This window comes from Gossypium hirsutum, chromosome A07, assembly GCF_007990345.1.
Source record: "Gossypium hirsutum isolate 1008001.06 chromosome A07, Gossypium_hirsutum_v2.1, whole genome shotgun sequence".
NCBI classification, from domain to species: Eukaryota; Viridiplantae; Streptophyta; class Magnoliopsida; order Malvales; family Malvaceae; genus Gossypium; species Gossypium hirsutum.
In genome coordinates, this window is record NC_053430.1 from 97,871,466 (window position 1) to 97,886,491 (window position 15,026).

Below are 15,026 nucleotides of genomic sequence, written 5' to 3' on the forward strand. Positions count from 1 at the left end.
TTGAGTAAAAAAATCTCTGTTTGCTTTGAGAGCGATGAATATAAGACTGAATATGTCTGATAATGGTTCGATATTAGCCAAGTTGAAATCTAAACCGATTTTTCTTCAGTAAATTTTTGAAGCTCAAAATTGTGATGCTGAGTTACAAGCCAAAAGAATGCTATATAAGTTGAATAATGATTCAGATTATCAGATCAAAGATGGTAATTGTTTAATGTTCCAAAACGGAATCTGCATACCAAAGAATTCCGAACTCATTCAGAAAATTCTGCATAAAGCACATAATGGTTGTTTATCTGTTCACCTAGGGAGTACCAAAATGTACAATGATTTGAAACAATTGTATTGGTGGTTAGGTATGAAACGAGACATTTCAGAATTTGTATCGAGATGTTTAGTGTGTCAACAAGTTAAAGCTGAACATCAAGTGCCTTCGGGATTGTTACAACCTATTATGATACCAGAATGGAAGTGGGATAAAGTTATGATGGATTTCGTATCGGGATTACCCTTGTCTCCGAAGAAGAAAGATGCTATTTGGGTTGTCGTAGATCGACTGACGAAATCAACACATCTTATTCTGGTATGAATAGATTATTTGCTTGATAAATTAGCTGAGTTGTACATTTCTAAGATAGATAGTTTGCATCGGGTGCCAGTTTTGATTATTTCAGATAGAGATCCGAGGTTTACATCGCGATTTTGGAAGAAATTGCAAGAGACTCTGGGCACAAGGTTGAATTTTAGTACAACATTTCATCCGCAAACTGATAGACAGTCTGAAAGAGTAATTCAGGTTCTTGAAGATATGCACCGATTTTGTGTTTTAGAGTTCGAAGGCAACTAGGAGAATAATTGTCGTTGGTTGAATTTGCGTATAACAACAGCTTTCAATCTAGCATAAAAATGGCACCATACGAAGCTTTGTATGGTCGCAAATGTCGAACCCCATTATACTGGACCGAGTTGAGAAAGAAAAAGATTCACGGGATTGATTTGATCCGAGAGATTGAAGAGAAAGTGAAAGTAATTCGCGACAGTTTGAAAGCAGCTTCAGATAAACAAAAATCATACGCGGATTTGAAGCATTTGGGTGGTTGTGTGAAGATTTCGTTAAAAAATTTTATTGTTTGAGTACTCGATTTGATAAAAAGAACTAAATTGCATAAATTGTAAAACTTGTATGCTATTAGTTATATGTGTCTAATAGCTATAGAATTTCAAAGTAAAGGTCCTTATATGGTTATTAACTCATTTATGAGATAGTGGAGGTAGGTAGAGTGGTATTTGGTGTAGTTATTAAATATTTTTAAGGTTAAAATTGGTATTTAGTAATTAAAGTATAATTAAATAAAACAAATGAAATTATTTTTTTCATTCATCTTCTTGAAACCGAAAACTAGGCCTAAGGGAAGCCATTTTTGGTGTTCAAGCATTCAGCCACTTCATTGCTTAATTGTAAGTCCTTTTTTGTCCCATTTTTAATGATTTTTACGTTTTTGAGATCGTTGCAGCTTATTCTAGCTAGCCTAGAGACTAATTTGCAAAAATTTTAAAGATTTTAGATGTTTCCATTGATGAAATAGCATTTTTTTTAGGTTCCTTGATAGATTATGAATGCTTGTTGATAGATATGCAAGTTTTGTTAAGTGCTTTTCAGTGAAAATGCAAATTAAGGATTAAATTGTGAAATGTGAAAATTTAGTGGTTAAAATGTGAAATAAATGAAAAATATGGGCTGCTAGGGTTATAATAGCAATTCGGATAGGCTTGGGTTATGATGAAATTGAATGAATTTTGTTTTACGAGCCTAAGGACTAAATTGTAAAAGTTGTAAAATTTTAAGGGTAAAAATGTAAATGTGCTTAAATGTGTGTTTTGGATTAAATGAATGCAGAGATTATTAAATAAGTTAATTTTGAATATATTCAGATCAAGAAAAGTGAAATTCGGATCTAGATCAGGGGAAAACTAAAGTTATCGACTAATCGACGTATTTTGTCGTTTTCACATCCGAGGTAAGTTTGTATATCATAAGTTTTAATACAAATGTATTTCATATGCTTTGATATTGCATAAATTGTGAATACGAGACTATGGATATGATCGATAGTGATTCGACATTCGAAATCCCGGTTGAACCTTAGCAATAGTTTAGGATACTAGTGACAAGTCATTAGGGGATACATTGAGTTGGCTTCGGGCCATGATATTAGCACTTCAGGTGCGAGTTATACCGACTTGGCTTCTAGCCATGAATATCAGTTGATTTGGCTTTGGGCCATGATATCAGTATTTCAGATATAAGCCACCTTGATTTGGCTTCGAGCCGTGGTATAGGAACTTAGTGTGCAAGACTCTTGAGTATCCGATTTCTATTCCGAATGGTTCAATGGGTAAACGAAAGATGTGATTGAGTATGAGCATGATATGAGATGGTACATGTACGTACATATGTATGAGCTTTGGTTTGAAGAAACTTGTGAAGAATGTGATAAATATCATAATTGTGTATATGAAAGGTTTGTTAGCTAATATATGCTAAATGTTAATATATTCAAATTGTTGATTTATAATCTTGAGAATGAATTAAGTTTATGGTGTACAAGCTTACTAAGCTTTATAGTTTACTTTGTTTATTTTTCCGTGTTTTATAGTGTTATCAAGATAGCTCGGACTCGAGGATCGTCGGAGATCGCTTCACACTATCCACCTACACTTGGTACCTATGAACTTTGATATTTTAAGTATATGGCATGTATAGGGATTTGATCTTTTTGGTATATGTATTTTGGCTATTTGTGTTGGTTTATGTTGTCTAAGACGGTGATGTATATATATGTGTGTTAATGCTCTTTATTGATGAGTTCATAATTGTTTGTGATAGGTAATATGGTTGTTAAATGGTTGATATTAGATATGAATTATGCTTGTGAATTGGTGCAAAATGATATATGTTTGGGAAAGGTTTAGTTAGTTGATTCGTATATGTGTGTTTGGTATGTTTTGAATAAGTAAAATATGAGTTTATAAGCATGTTGGTTGCTATTATTGGAAATGGTATGATTTAGCCTTGATTGAGGTTAAGTTAGATGTTCATTTATGCTATGAATTACCATTTGGGTTGTGTAGGTACATGCAATTTTGGGTGGCAAATTGGCTTGGTAAATAGCCTATTTTTATCCACCGGGTAGAGACACGGGCGTATGTCTCAGCCGTATACGATACATGTTCAAGTTGCACGGCCATATTTCCCCTAGTGTTGAATTAGAAATCAAATTAGTATGCTCCACACGGCCTCACACACGGGCGTGTGACATGGCCGTGTGGCATAAGTTAGTATACCGTACAGGTTTGGCACGGCCTAGCACACGGCTTGCACACGAGCGTGTACTGCCATTTTTAGGGCACGTGTTGGCTGTGTGACCCAAGTCAGAGAGTTACACAGGGTCAGACACGAGCTGGGACACGGCAATGTGTTCCCATTTCGATTGTCCACACGGCCTGTGACACGGGCATGTCTTTAGCCGTGTGAGACACACGGCCGGGCCACACGGGCGTAAGTCCCCTTTTTTAAGAAAATTTTTTAAGTTTTGTAAAAATTTCTTGAGTTTCAATTTAGTCACGAACTACTCCCAAAGTATGTTTAGGGCCTTGTAGGCTCGTAATAGGGACAATGTGATTGTATTTGATTGGAATTACTTTTGGTTGATGATTTTTTATTCAAATTGGATGGTTGTTTATGTTGTAAGTCTAGTAATACTCTGTAACCCTATTTCGGCGTTGAATATGGGTGAAGGGTGTTACAGTTGGTGTTATTTTTGAATTGAAAATGAAATATTCATTTATTAATATATTTGTATTAAGCAAATATTTGAATTTTTTTTGTGACATTCAATATGCATGAAAATGATGTATGTGTCTTACATTAAACCTTGAAGAACATTTGTAAGCTAGTGCAACGATAATTCCTACACCCATTGAATTAAGTCACCTTAGGGGAATCTTAATTAACTAGTAAGAACTTGGATTTCCATCCAATTAATATATGAACTTAATCCCTTAATTATTTACACATACTAATAGTCCTTTTATGTTTCACCATCATTATAACTTAAGTAGAGATTTATAGGAAGTTACTTAACTCAACATCTATCATAACATGTACCATGAGCAAGTCATCTTAGGACAATTTCAACGAGTAACATGTGTGACTAGTTGTCTTCTATAAAAAAAAGAAAAGAAAACTTCTTTAGTGAATTCCACATGATAATACCTACCTTAAGGTTGACAAATTATCATATGCTATCATAGGATAATTATCTCTTTTAAGGAAATCTTCTCAGTGAAATCTACATGACAATATCTACCTTAAAGCCAAAAAATTGTCATGCTATCACAGTAGATCATTAATGGAGCCTGTAGGTCTTGTTTAAGGACCTTCTTTCACTCAGTCTTTTAGAAAACATGCAAGGTTTTTATTTTCAATTTAAATAATATATAATTAATATGTCATGACAAGTACATGCGACATTCTTTTCCTGAACTATATTACATGTTTGTCAAACATATCCATAAACATATTTTTTCTAGTCAATTTAAAAAACATCATGCTATCATATAAAAGCATAAAATTAAATGACTCTACCCATCCAAAGTTTCCATAATTTTATCATAGAAAATAGATAATAAAAGAATTTACATTTATTATCTCAAAGCGTTTTTTAGGTCTTTTGGTTGAAAGTCAAATATCATGGTTTTGGGTTTCCTAAAATCCAAAAGACTTGAAAAAACATCGAATGGATCTATCTTCGAACCACGGTCACCATTAAGAGCCATTACCGCCGCCGCCAATGCCACCATCACCATCAACTTCCGGGGTCAATGTGTCACATCGTCAATTCACAATCTCTTTATGTGACACATAACAAAATATCCCTTAAATTACACTATATCTTACAAATACAAATATTCTCTAACAACTACCAATATCGTCAACTATTTACTCAAATTCCTAATAAAAAAACATAATTTTCTAACCAAATACTCAATTGAAAACCCAACATTGTAAAAATTCTTAAAAATTTTATTAATTAAAAATTTTAAAATTTATAACGCCAAAAAAAAAGATAAATTTTATGATTTTTAAAATTTTTAACTGGACTTTACAAACTTGGGCTTTCATTAGGACTTTAAGTATTTGGTTAGGAAATTTTGTTTTCATTAGGAATTTGAGTAACTACTTGATGGTTTTGGTAGTTGTTAGAGAATATTATTATTTGTGAGATATATTGTTATTTAGGGGATCTTTTGCTATGACTTTCAAAAAGCACTTTATACAGAAGGTTCTTATTATTATTATTTTTTTCATGTTGTTTCAAGCATTTTCTTTCTTTTTTTTTAATTAATAAACATGTTGCTTTCAAGTTTTTTAATTGTATTTTAATTCATGTTTTTATCAATATCTCTTTTATTTATATAAACAAAACAATAAATATGTAATTATACAATGAAAAAATATATATATTTATATTTATCACAAGGCCATATTTGTAGGAAAAGGTTATACTCAGAAAGAAGGTATCGATTATGAAGAAACCTTCTATCCAGTTGTCATGTTCAAGTCAACCCGCATATTGTTATCCATTGCGACGACTCTCGATTACGAGATCTGGCAATTGGATGTCAAGACAATGTTCTTGAATGGCTATCTTAAAAAGAACATCTATATTGTGCAACCCACTGGATATATAGCTAAAGGAAATGAGAATAAAGTTTGCAAACTGCTTAGATCCATATATAGACTTAAGCAAACATCCTGCTAATGAAATCAAAGATTTGATCAAGCAATCAAAATTTTTGGATTTGAGCAAAATGTTGATGAACTTTGTGTTTATAAATGTATTAGGGATGGAAAGGTGGTCTTACTCATTCTGTATGTCGATGACAATCTACTCACTAGAAATGATGTATGGACATTGTCATTGGTTAAATTGTGGTTAACTTAATAGTTTAGCATGAAGGTTTTAGGAGACGCTAAGTTTGTTGTAGGTATTCGAATCCTAAGGGATAAAAAGAATAAAGTGATGGCATTATCTCAAGTTTCATACATAGACAAGATAATAAAATGTTATGCAATGACTGATTCTAATAAGGGAGCTCAGCCCTTTGTATCAAGATTTCATCTTTTTTTAGAGGACTATCCTAAGATAGCGAAAAAAATAGAAAACATGAGAAATGTTTCATTTATACTTCTCAAGGGAAATTAGGAGTTTTGAGTCAAAGTTACATCAAAGAACAACCTGTTGGACCCATGTACCAAAAATTTACAAGTTAGGAGTTTTAAGAAACACGTGAAGAGCATGAGAATATGAAATATGTCTCATCTACTACACTAGGGCAACTAGGTGACTGTTGGATCTAGTTCCCTAAGTATAGTATATTCGTTTGTACACTTGTAATTTTTTGAAATTGTTTGGTTAATAAAATTAGTCATGAATTACATTAATACCATTTGTATATTTTCCTTACGTGGTTTTTGCATGTAAAGGAAAATAGAAGCAAATATTAACTCATTGGTTGTAGCGGTATTACGTGGTTGGATTATAATATGGAAAGACAACTTATATTAGTAAACGAACTTAAACATGCCCTTAGTCTAATCAGAAATGAGAAAACCGATTGAAAGACTAATATCTCGTCTATCAAGTCCAATTGGGGAGATGCTTTGTGTTCGGCATCAGAGGAGATGACTCCCAAAAGATAGAAACATAGATGTGACTGAATGAAATGATAGTACATCAGATTGGAACCAAGTTGAATAGATCTTGAATCCGTTTATGGATTTATTCACTTGTGACGTTCATAGTGTGACATACCTTAATCCCGAGTGGATGATGGACTATGTATGTGTGACTTGGATACTTTAATGTAAGTAAAAGTCTGAGTTTGAATAGATAAGGAATCGAAAGCTGGTGCATTTGGTATACGACTTCTACAGTATGTATCATCATTCACAATAGTGGAATTCATAGCCCAAGGTAAGGGTAAATGATATTCTCTCCTTGACATTACATGATAGATGAAAAGTAAAGTGACTATGAGTTGTTTGTCTTTGTGGTGAATAGCTTAATTACTATTTGATAGTAGTTGACTTCTCATGAAGGAAGATGTAATGGTTACTATGGGATTAAATAAAATCATATTGGGCGAATACATTTATTCCAAAGAGATTAAGGATATCCTATGAGGGTACCACATTTGTGACAAAGTCATTGGACTAGCACTGATTGAATAGCTTTCGTAATGGTATGTAATTGGGGAGAGTTCAGTCACAATACTATAGTGGAATGACTTCATGAATAAATGAGTTTATAATTAATAGGCGAAAAAATTGAACTTAATTCTAAATCATTTGAGTCCTAATCACATATGTCTAATTAATCCCTCCGCTAGTTCGTTGAAACTAGAAATGAGTTGCATGTTGAATCAAATGAATAAAAATGGCTAGAAATGATAAAGTTAAAGAAATGAGTTACATTTAAAAATGAATGTGGTTTCTCATTAAGTATGGAAAAGACCTGAGAACTAATTTAAGTTTTTAAAATTTTTATTTAATTAATTTCAATTTGAAAATAGAATTAAATTAATTAATTATTGTGAATCCGTTGAATGTTGAAATTAAATATATTTTCTCATAAATTCTTTTTCAGTAAAGTTACCATGATTTTAACATAATTAAAATCATTTTGAAAAAAGTATTTAATTGAAAAAATCAATTAATTTAAATTAATTTAATAAATAATGTTTATTTTGAGAAATAGAAAAACATGTACTAGGTTGAATTAAATTATAAAATGCTGGATTAAAAGTTCAGGAAGCACATATAGATGGGATCAATACAGGAGAGGCTCGAATCCTCATCATAATACATATGAGGTGAGGCACACCCTATTAGTCACCCTCTCTCCTAATTCAACTATGAGATTGGCTTTTTTTTTCTTTTTTTAAATATGAAATAAATGCATTCTAATAATTCAACTAGGGTTTCACTTCTTTTCCCTATAAATAGATGGCACTGTTAAGGCTAAAAACATAAGAAGTTACATACAACTTTTGAGATGTTATTTTGCCCAAATATAGTGAGAATTTATTTCTACGAAAAAATTCTATTTTTTTGGTAATAACAATTCTATCAATTTCAATAAGAGAGATTTATTTTCCTACTGAAAGTAAGAAAACTATTTATGGCTCTGTGTTTGATTTAGAATTATTCAAGCCTACACTCGAAGCAATTTGTGGTGCGAGAACAACAGAGAAAAACATTCGATTGATAGTCGAGAACGTCTAGAATTTGTCTAGCCCAAAACACAAGTACTATTTTGAGAATAGTTTATTGCTATAAATATCATAAACCAAATCAGTTTTTCAAAATTTTATTTTTCCACTGCACTAGAAAACTGTTTTCCAATCAATTTTTTCCAACAATGTGGATGATCAAAAGAGCACATTTGGTCGTTGCTTCTACCTTGGTTGAAACTTAGTTTCTTAGTATAACAAGAAGCAAAACTCCATTTCACTTTCCACAGTTGAGGCAGGGTACATAACAGTTGGAAGTTGTTGTACACAACTTCTCTGGATAAAGCAAATGCTTGATAACAATGGTGTGGCAACTTTTGTGGCCATTGTTTTCCATGACAAAAAGATTGCAATTAAAATATCAAGAAATCCAATTCAACACTCAAGGACCAACATATTGACATTTGCCACCACTTCATCAGAGAGTTTGTTGAAGAAGGAAAGGTTGAGCTAGAGTATGTGAAAACAAAGAATCAATTAGATGACTTGTTTATGAAGCTACTGGATGCTTTAAGGTTTGAAGTGCTGAGGAGCTCAGTTGGGTTTTTCACGTCTATTATTTTGGAAAGGAAACCAAAAGCATATCCGGGTTGCCAATTAAAGTGTTTTGATGGAAATTTTTGGCATTTAATTTTGGTGGTATTTTCTTTACTTTTGGGGGTAAATGTTTGAGAAAAGATTTCTTTCCAAATTCTTGGAGGAAAAAATTAAAATGTATCGTGCCAAAATAAATTTAAGGGCTATAAATAAAGATCAAATCATAAGAAAAGCCTCACATCTATTCTTTGAATATTTCAAGCCCTAAACAATTCCTTGTTTTATTGATCTTCTTACTTTCTTCTCCTCATTGGGTTCGAGAAAACTTAACAATATTTACCAATGACCAATATTGAGAAAATCTCGTCTCTTCTTGAAAGAGCATAAGTACAAGATGTCCAAATCTCAAGGAAAGCCATTACCAGCCTTGAGGTTCTTATTTCTAAAATCCCTAAAGGTTCTCAAATAGTGCCACAAACTGTGGGCAGTATCTCAGACACTGTTTTTCCTGGCGGTGTTGCACATATTTCATTATTTCCTAAGACTATACTAAGGGTTGATGAATCATTTGAGGTGGCCCAAGAGGAGTTCCATGATGTTGCAAAGGACTAAGAAGAAACCTTTCATTCAATAGAGGTTATTTCCCAAGTTCTTGTTGAAATCAATCATACTTTCAACAACCCTCCTACTCTTGAATCTTTTACATCTTTTTTGGAGTCCCTAGTGGGGGTTGTAGAATAAGGTAGCTTCAATCCCTCTACTATTCCATTGAATGATGCACTTTTTTCTCCTCAACTTGAAACTGATGCTAGTCCATCTTCTATGGTTGGGTACTTTGTTACAAACATTATAGAGCCTACCTTGGAGGTTGATGAGGAGCAATGTGAGAAAGCGGTCAAGCCTGACATTGAAACTAAGACAGAGAAAGAAGTTGTGATCAAAAGTGTGACCATAAATGCAGAAACGGGTTCAAAAGCTCATGTGGTTAGATAAATAACCACAAGATCAATAGTTAGTTTAAAGAAAAAGGCTACTATTGAATAGAAAATGAAATAAAAGGCCACTCGAATTTCTAAAAGGAAGAGATTGAGTTAATCAAAGCCATCTAAGGTTGATTCCGATGACAATGTGCCCATTAAGAAACTAGTGCTCGGTAGAATAGCTAGAACAAAGAGGCCCAATGTGTCACTCACTCCAATGCAACCTATAAACAACTTAATAGATGTAAACTCTCAAAATCTTTATGAAAAAAATAGAAAGCAATATGAAGAAGAGTTGTTGCAAACCTATGATAGGGTCTACATCACCACAACAAGTGCTAAGAGATATGCCTCCTTGGCCAAGGACAACATCATCGATAAGTAAAATATCAATAAGAAAAGCTTTGGTGATCATGGTATTGACATTATCCTAGAGAACAATAATCTTCTCATCTACACTCAATTTGTTAGGCCCTATTTTAACAAAGTGGTCTTGGAGTTCTATGCCAACCTGCTTTAGAGCATTGATGACCCAACCAATAAGTTACACCACAAGGTCTCTGTGTGAGGTATATGGTACAAGTTCGGGCTTGTAAAAATTAGACACTTACTTCACCACCCCTATACCAAGGATGTAGAGAATCAGAGGACACCATTGTTACTCAAATTACAAATAGAATTCATTTCACATGGCTTGTTGGTTCAGAACTTCATTCATTTGCCTTGGAACCAACCTATGTTACCTTGTATTCCATAACAACTAGAAATTGGCTTCCCAACAACTAGAAGCATAATGTGACAAAGAAGATGGTTGCTCTGTTAAGGAAGGTAGGAGTTTGAATCCAATTCGATATTGGACACTTGATCTTTAATGGGATATGATGACATGCTGAGAAGGTTTATAATAAGCTCGATTTCCCTTATCCATCTCTCATATTTCAAATCTTGTTTTTGAAAAATGAAAAAAGAATTTCAAATTTATTGAGAAGTATGAAAAGTTGCCTCTTGATCTGAAGTTCTCTCACAAGTGGTTAGAAGGCAAACATGCTCCCTTGGACCTTGAAAAAATTTAAGAGGAAGAAGCCCTACTGAGGACACAATAGTGTCTAAAACTATTGGCATAGTTCCTAATTCTTCAAGCACCTCAGGTACTATTGATCAGAGGCTCCTCAAGTTACTTTTTGATTATATTGTTTCTAATAAGAGGCAAATAAAGACCTCAAAACTCGCAACAGTAAGCTATTGGCCATGAAGTTGGAAGTCTTATCAAGACAACTTCGATGATCCCTTTGCAATCATTGAACAAAAAAGGGGACTAATGGTGGTACGATGGTGGTGGTATGATTATTTTTATTGTAACAATAACCACAAATTTAGGGTTTCGATTCTTGTTTGGCATGATGATTCTTTTGTTCAAATGCTCACCCAATCCAATAATCTTGTACTCCTATCCTCATGTGTTTTGGTTCATATTAACAAGCTTGTACTTAATACATACTTTAATGAAGATGAAAGTGTTTGGTTAAGGGAGAGTTACTTAAGGGGAGAATATGTAACTACAATGAATTTATTTTTCTTGTATATGTTTTGTTCAAAAATTTCCAAAGGGGGAGATTGATGACACAATTATTTGATGGCAAGAAAGATTTAGTGGCTAAAACAATTGCCACAACTTCAGGCAATGTTTCATTGTCTTACTTGTCTATTTGAAAAGTTGTCAATTTTGGAACACAAGTATTGGGCTAACTACTGTGGAATTATTTGGACGAATTAAAGCCCAAAATGTGATGACCAATTGTGTAGAAATCGAAGACTTAAATATTGGGTTCTTGCAAATTAAGTCAGGTTACTTGCGGAACAAGTAAAATCACTTTCTATAGTTGAAGACTTTGGATTGCACAGATACTCTTATAGAACTATTATCTTTTGCTGATTTTTAGCCTTACTTTAGAGAAAAGTGATTAGATTATAACTCTTATATAAACAAAACTTAAGTAGTATATAAACTTAAGTTTTGCCTAGGTCAAGTGGATGGGAGAGTAACCGTGAGTTTAAAAGAACACAAATTTGTTTAAGTAAAAAACTGTGTATGTCTCAATTGATTTTGTAAGCAATCAAGAGAGTCTTTTGAGTTGCAAAGCTAAGCTTTCAAGGGGAAGCTTAGCGGGAAAGTGATCTAGTCTTTATACAACGGTGAAGTCACTAAATTGGTAAGTGTTAGACCAGTGTTAAAACTGAAATCATTGGTTGTACTATGAGTAACATAGTCGATCATTGCTTTGGATAAGACCTCACACACATAGATTGAAGTGGAATTGCGTAAACCATCTCAATGTTCATCTTTAATTTTAGTGTTCTTTTAATTTCATAATTGAAACCATGATCATAATTCCAATTACACTACTTTAATCACAGTTTTTGTTTTCAGAGCAAGTAACCCTCTACACTATCTTCCAATCATTGCTGGTTTTTGTGTGCATGATTGTTTTATATGATGTGTTTGGTGGCCCTCTGGTTTTGCTCTGTATATAAAGTGTTTTCATGCCTCCACTGGTGCTTGTGTCTTTGCGGCTCACTGTGCATGCATGGTAGCTTTTTATCGAATTTTTAGCAAGTCAAATAAAAGCAACCAAATTTCCAAAATTTCATCTTTTAAAGTAAGAAAAAAAAGGTCAACTAAGATCAGCATTTTTTCAAAAGAATGGTTGCAAAACATGTTCCATTGAACCTGTGGAGAGCACATTATGGCTCTAATATTAAAAAAGCTTGATGATCTCTTTAACTAATATTAGTGTTTTTCTTTCCTCAAACACTAGAATGATGATTGATGATGGGTACTTTCGATTCATACACGAGGTAAAATGTAGTTCGGCTACTGTGATTTTTTTTATTTTGCTTTAAAGTATAATATCTAACATTATGTACAAAAATATGGGTATAAACCACCAAATATAAACATGTTCCGAAATATACAACACATGACGGCTACTGTAGATGAAATACATCGCTGGATAAATTCAATAAAATTGACTTTAATTCACAGCTAATTACGAACTTCTATAGGCTTGATTAACGGTTTAAACTACCCATATGACTCCCATAGCTAAAACCCCCCGAAATTACGACTCACTTGGACCTATCACGCCATACCTCTCGGCTTTTTACCCTTTATATAAACCCCATTCTGCATGCCCTTCCTATCCCACCAATCTCCTCCTTCGTTTCTCACCTACACAATGGATTTCTCAACATTCTCAATCTTTCACATTTTCATCCTTTCTCTCCTTTTTCCATCTCTTGTTTCTTCTTCGGCAGTTCGAGACCCTGAATCTGTCGTAGCTGAAGTTCATAAGTAACCACTTATTTGGACACTGTTTAACATTTTTCCTTATAGGTTTCGATTTGCCATATAAAGATTAGTATTTTAATATGTGTTTGGTTTGCAGGAGCATAAATGCTTCGAGGAGGCACTTGGGTTACTTGTCATGTGGAACGGGGAACCCTATTGATGACTGCTGGAGGTGTGACCCCAACTGGGAGAGTAATCGTCAAAAGTTAGCTGATTGCGGAATCGGGTTCGGAAAGGACGCGATGGGCGGAAAGAACGGTCGAATCTATGTCGTTACGGATGCCGGTGACGATGACCCTGTAAATCCTAAACCGGGTACTTTGAGGCATGCCGTGATTCAAGACGAGCCATTGTGGATCATATTCAAGAGGGATATGGTGATCACTTTGAAGGAAGAGTTGGTGATGAACTCTTACAAGACAATCGACGGACGAGGTGCCAGCGTTCACATATCGGGAGGGCCATGCATTACCATACATTACGTATCCAACATCATCATCCACGGCATCAACATACATGATTGTAAACCAGGTGGGAGTACTACTATAAGAGACTCACCTGAGCATGCTGGCCATTGGACTCCGTCGGATGGTGATGGGGTATCCATCTTTAATAGCAAGAATATATGGGTTGACCATTGTACCCTTTCTAATTGTAAAGATGGATTGATTGATGTGATCCATGGATCCACAGCAGTGACCATCTCAAACAACTACATGACCCATCATGATAAAGTCATGCTTTTGGGACACAGTGATGAGTATACGCAAGACAAAGACATGCAAGTCACTGTTGCCTTTAACCATTTTGGGGAAGGTCTTGTTCAGAGAATGCCAAGGTAATTACTTCTTCATTAATTCACCCTTAATTTCGATTCTTTCCATTATCTATATTCAGCATCGCATGCATGTAAATTGTAGGTGTCGACATGGATATTTTCATGTGGTGAACAATGATTATACACATTGGGAAATGTATGCCATTGGAGGAAGTGCAAACCCTACAATCAACAGCCAAGGGAATAGATTCCTAGCGCCAGATGACGGTTCTAAGAAAGAGGTGACTAAGCATGAGGATGCACCGGAGAGCGAGTGGCGAAACTGGAACTGGAGGTCGGAAGGAGACTTGATGTTGAACGGAGCTTTCTTCAGGCAAACCGGAGGCGGAGCATCATCGACCTATGCTAGGGCTTCTAGTCTGAGTGCTAGACCATCTTCTCTTGTGGGTCCAATTACCGCCACTGCTGGTGCACTTAGCTGTAAGATTGGATCCCACTGCTAGATAATTTTGACGCAGCAGTAAACCATACATACATATATACCTGCATGCACGCAGACATATAAAAGCATGTATGTATGCGGAAAAAACCCAGTGGAAAAGAGAGATTAATGACGATATAATGAGTTAAAATAATCAAATGTATTTCTAGTTTTCGTGTTTGGTTATAGCTAAGAATGTTATATGATGAAGTGACAACCACTGCATGTTGCTATATAGATTGGATTAATATATGATCAATCTTATGCAGTTTGTACTCTTATGTAATGTAATGAAACCATGCAACTGCAGTTTAGTGTTGATTTTACGGTTATTTCCTATGAAATGATGATATACTTTTCATGATATAATGACTATCTATTTTATTCATAAGAAAGTTTGCTTATTTGATCTGGAGATCATTATATTTTGACTTGGGCACGAATCATTCGCTAAGATTGTTGAGTGCTACTACTTTTCTTTACAGGATAAATATTAAATTTATACATTAATTTTGGTGTAATATACAACTTGATATATGAACT

General features: G+C 34.1%; 1 protein-coding gene across 1 annotated transcript; it reads left to right on the forward strand.

Annotated features, from left to right (window-relative positions):
• The first annotated feature begins 13,083 nt into the window (after window positions 1–13,083).
• LOC107926421 (pectate lyase) lies at window positions 13,084–14,804 on the forward strand. Its single transcript, XM_016857275.2, has 3 exons — window positions 13,084–13,227; window positions 13,322–14,062; window positions 14,145–14,804. Exons 1-3 carry the CDS (start codon window positions 13,112–13,114, stop codon window positions 14,503–14,505), a joined length of 1,218 nt encoding a protein of 405 aa, XP_016712764.1. The 5' UTR covers window positions 13,084–13,111; the 3' UTR covers window positions 14,506–14,804.
• The last annotated feature ends 222 nt before the right edge of the window (window positions 14,805–15,026 follow it).

What these genes read in the sequence shown, in the direction of transcription:
- LOC107926421 (XM_016857275.2), top strand. Translation starts at nt 13,112, where the DNA reads ATGGATTTCTCAACATTCTCAATCTTTCACATTTTCATCCTTTCTCTC. An exon ending in GTCGTAGCTGAAGTTCATAA is followed by an intron (nt 13,228 to 13,321) that starts GTAACCACTTAT and finishes TTTGGTTTGCAG; the next exon opens with GAGCATAAATGCTTCGAGGA. An exon ending in CTTGTTCAGAGAATGCCAAG is followed by an intron (nt 14,063 to 14,144) that starts GTAATTACTTCT and finishes TGTAAATTGTAG; the next exon opens with GTGTCGACATGGATATTTTC.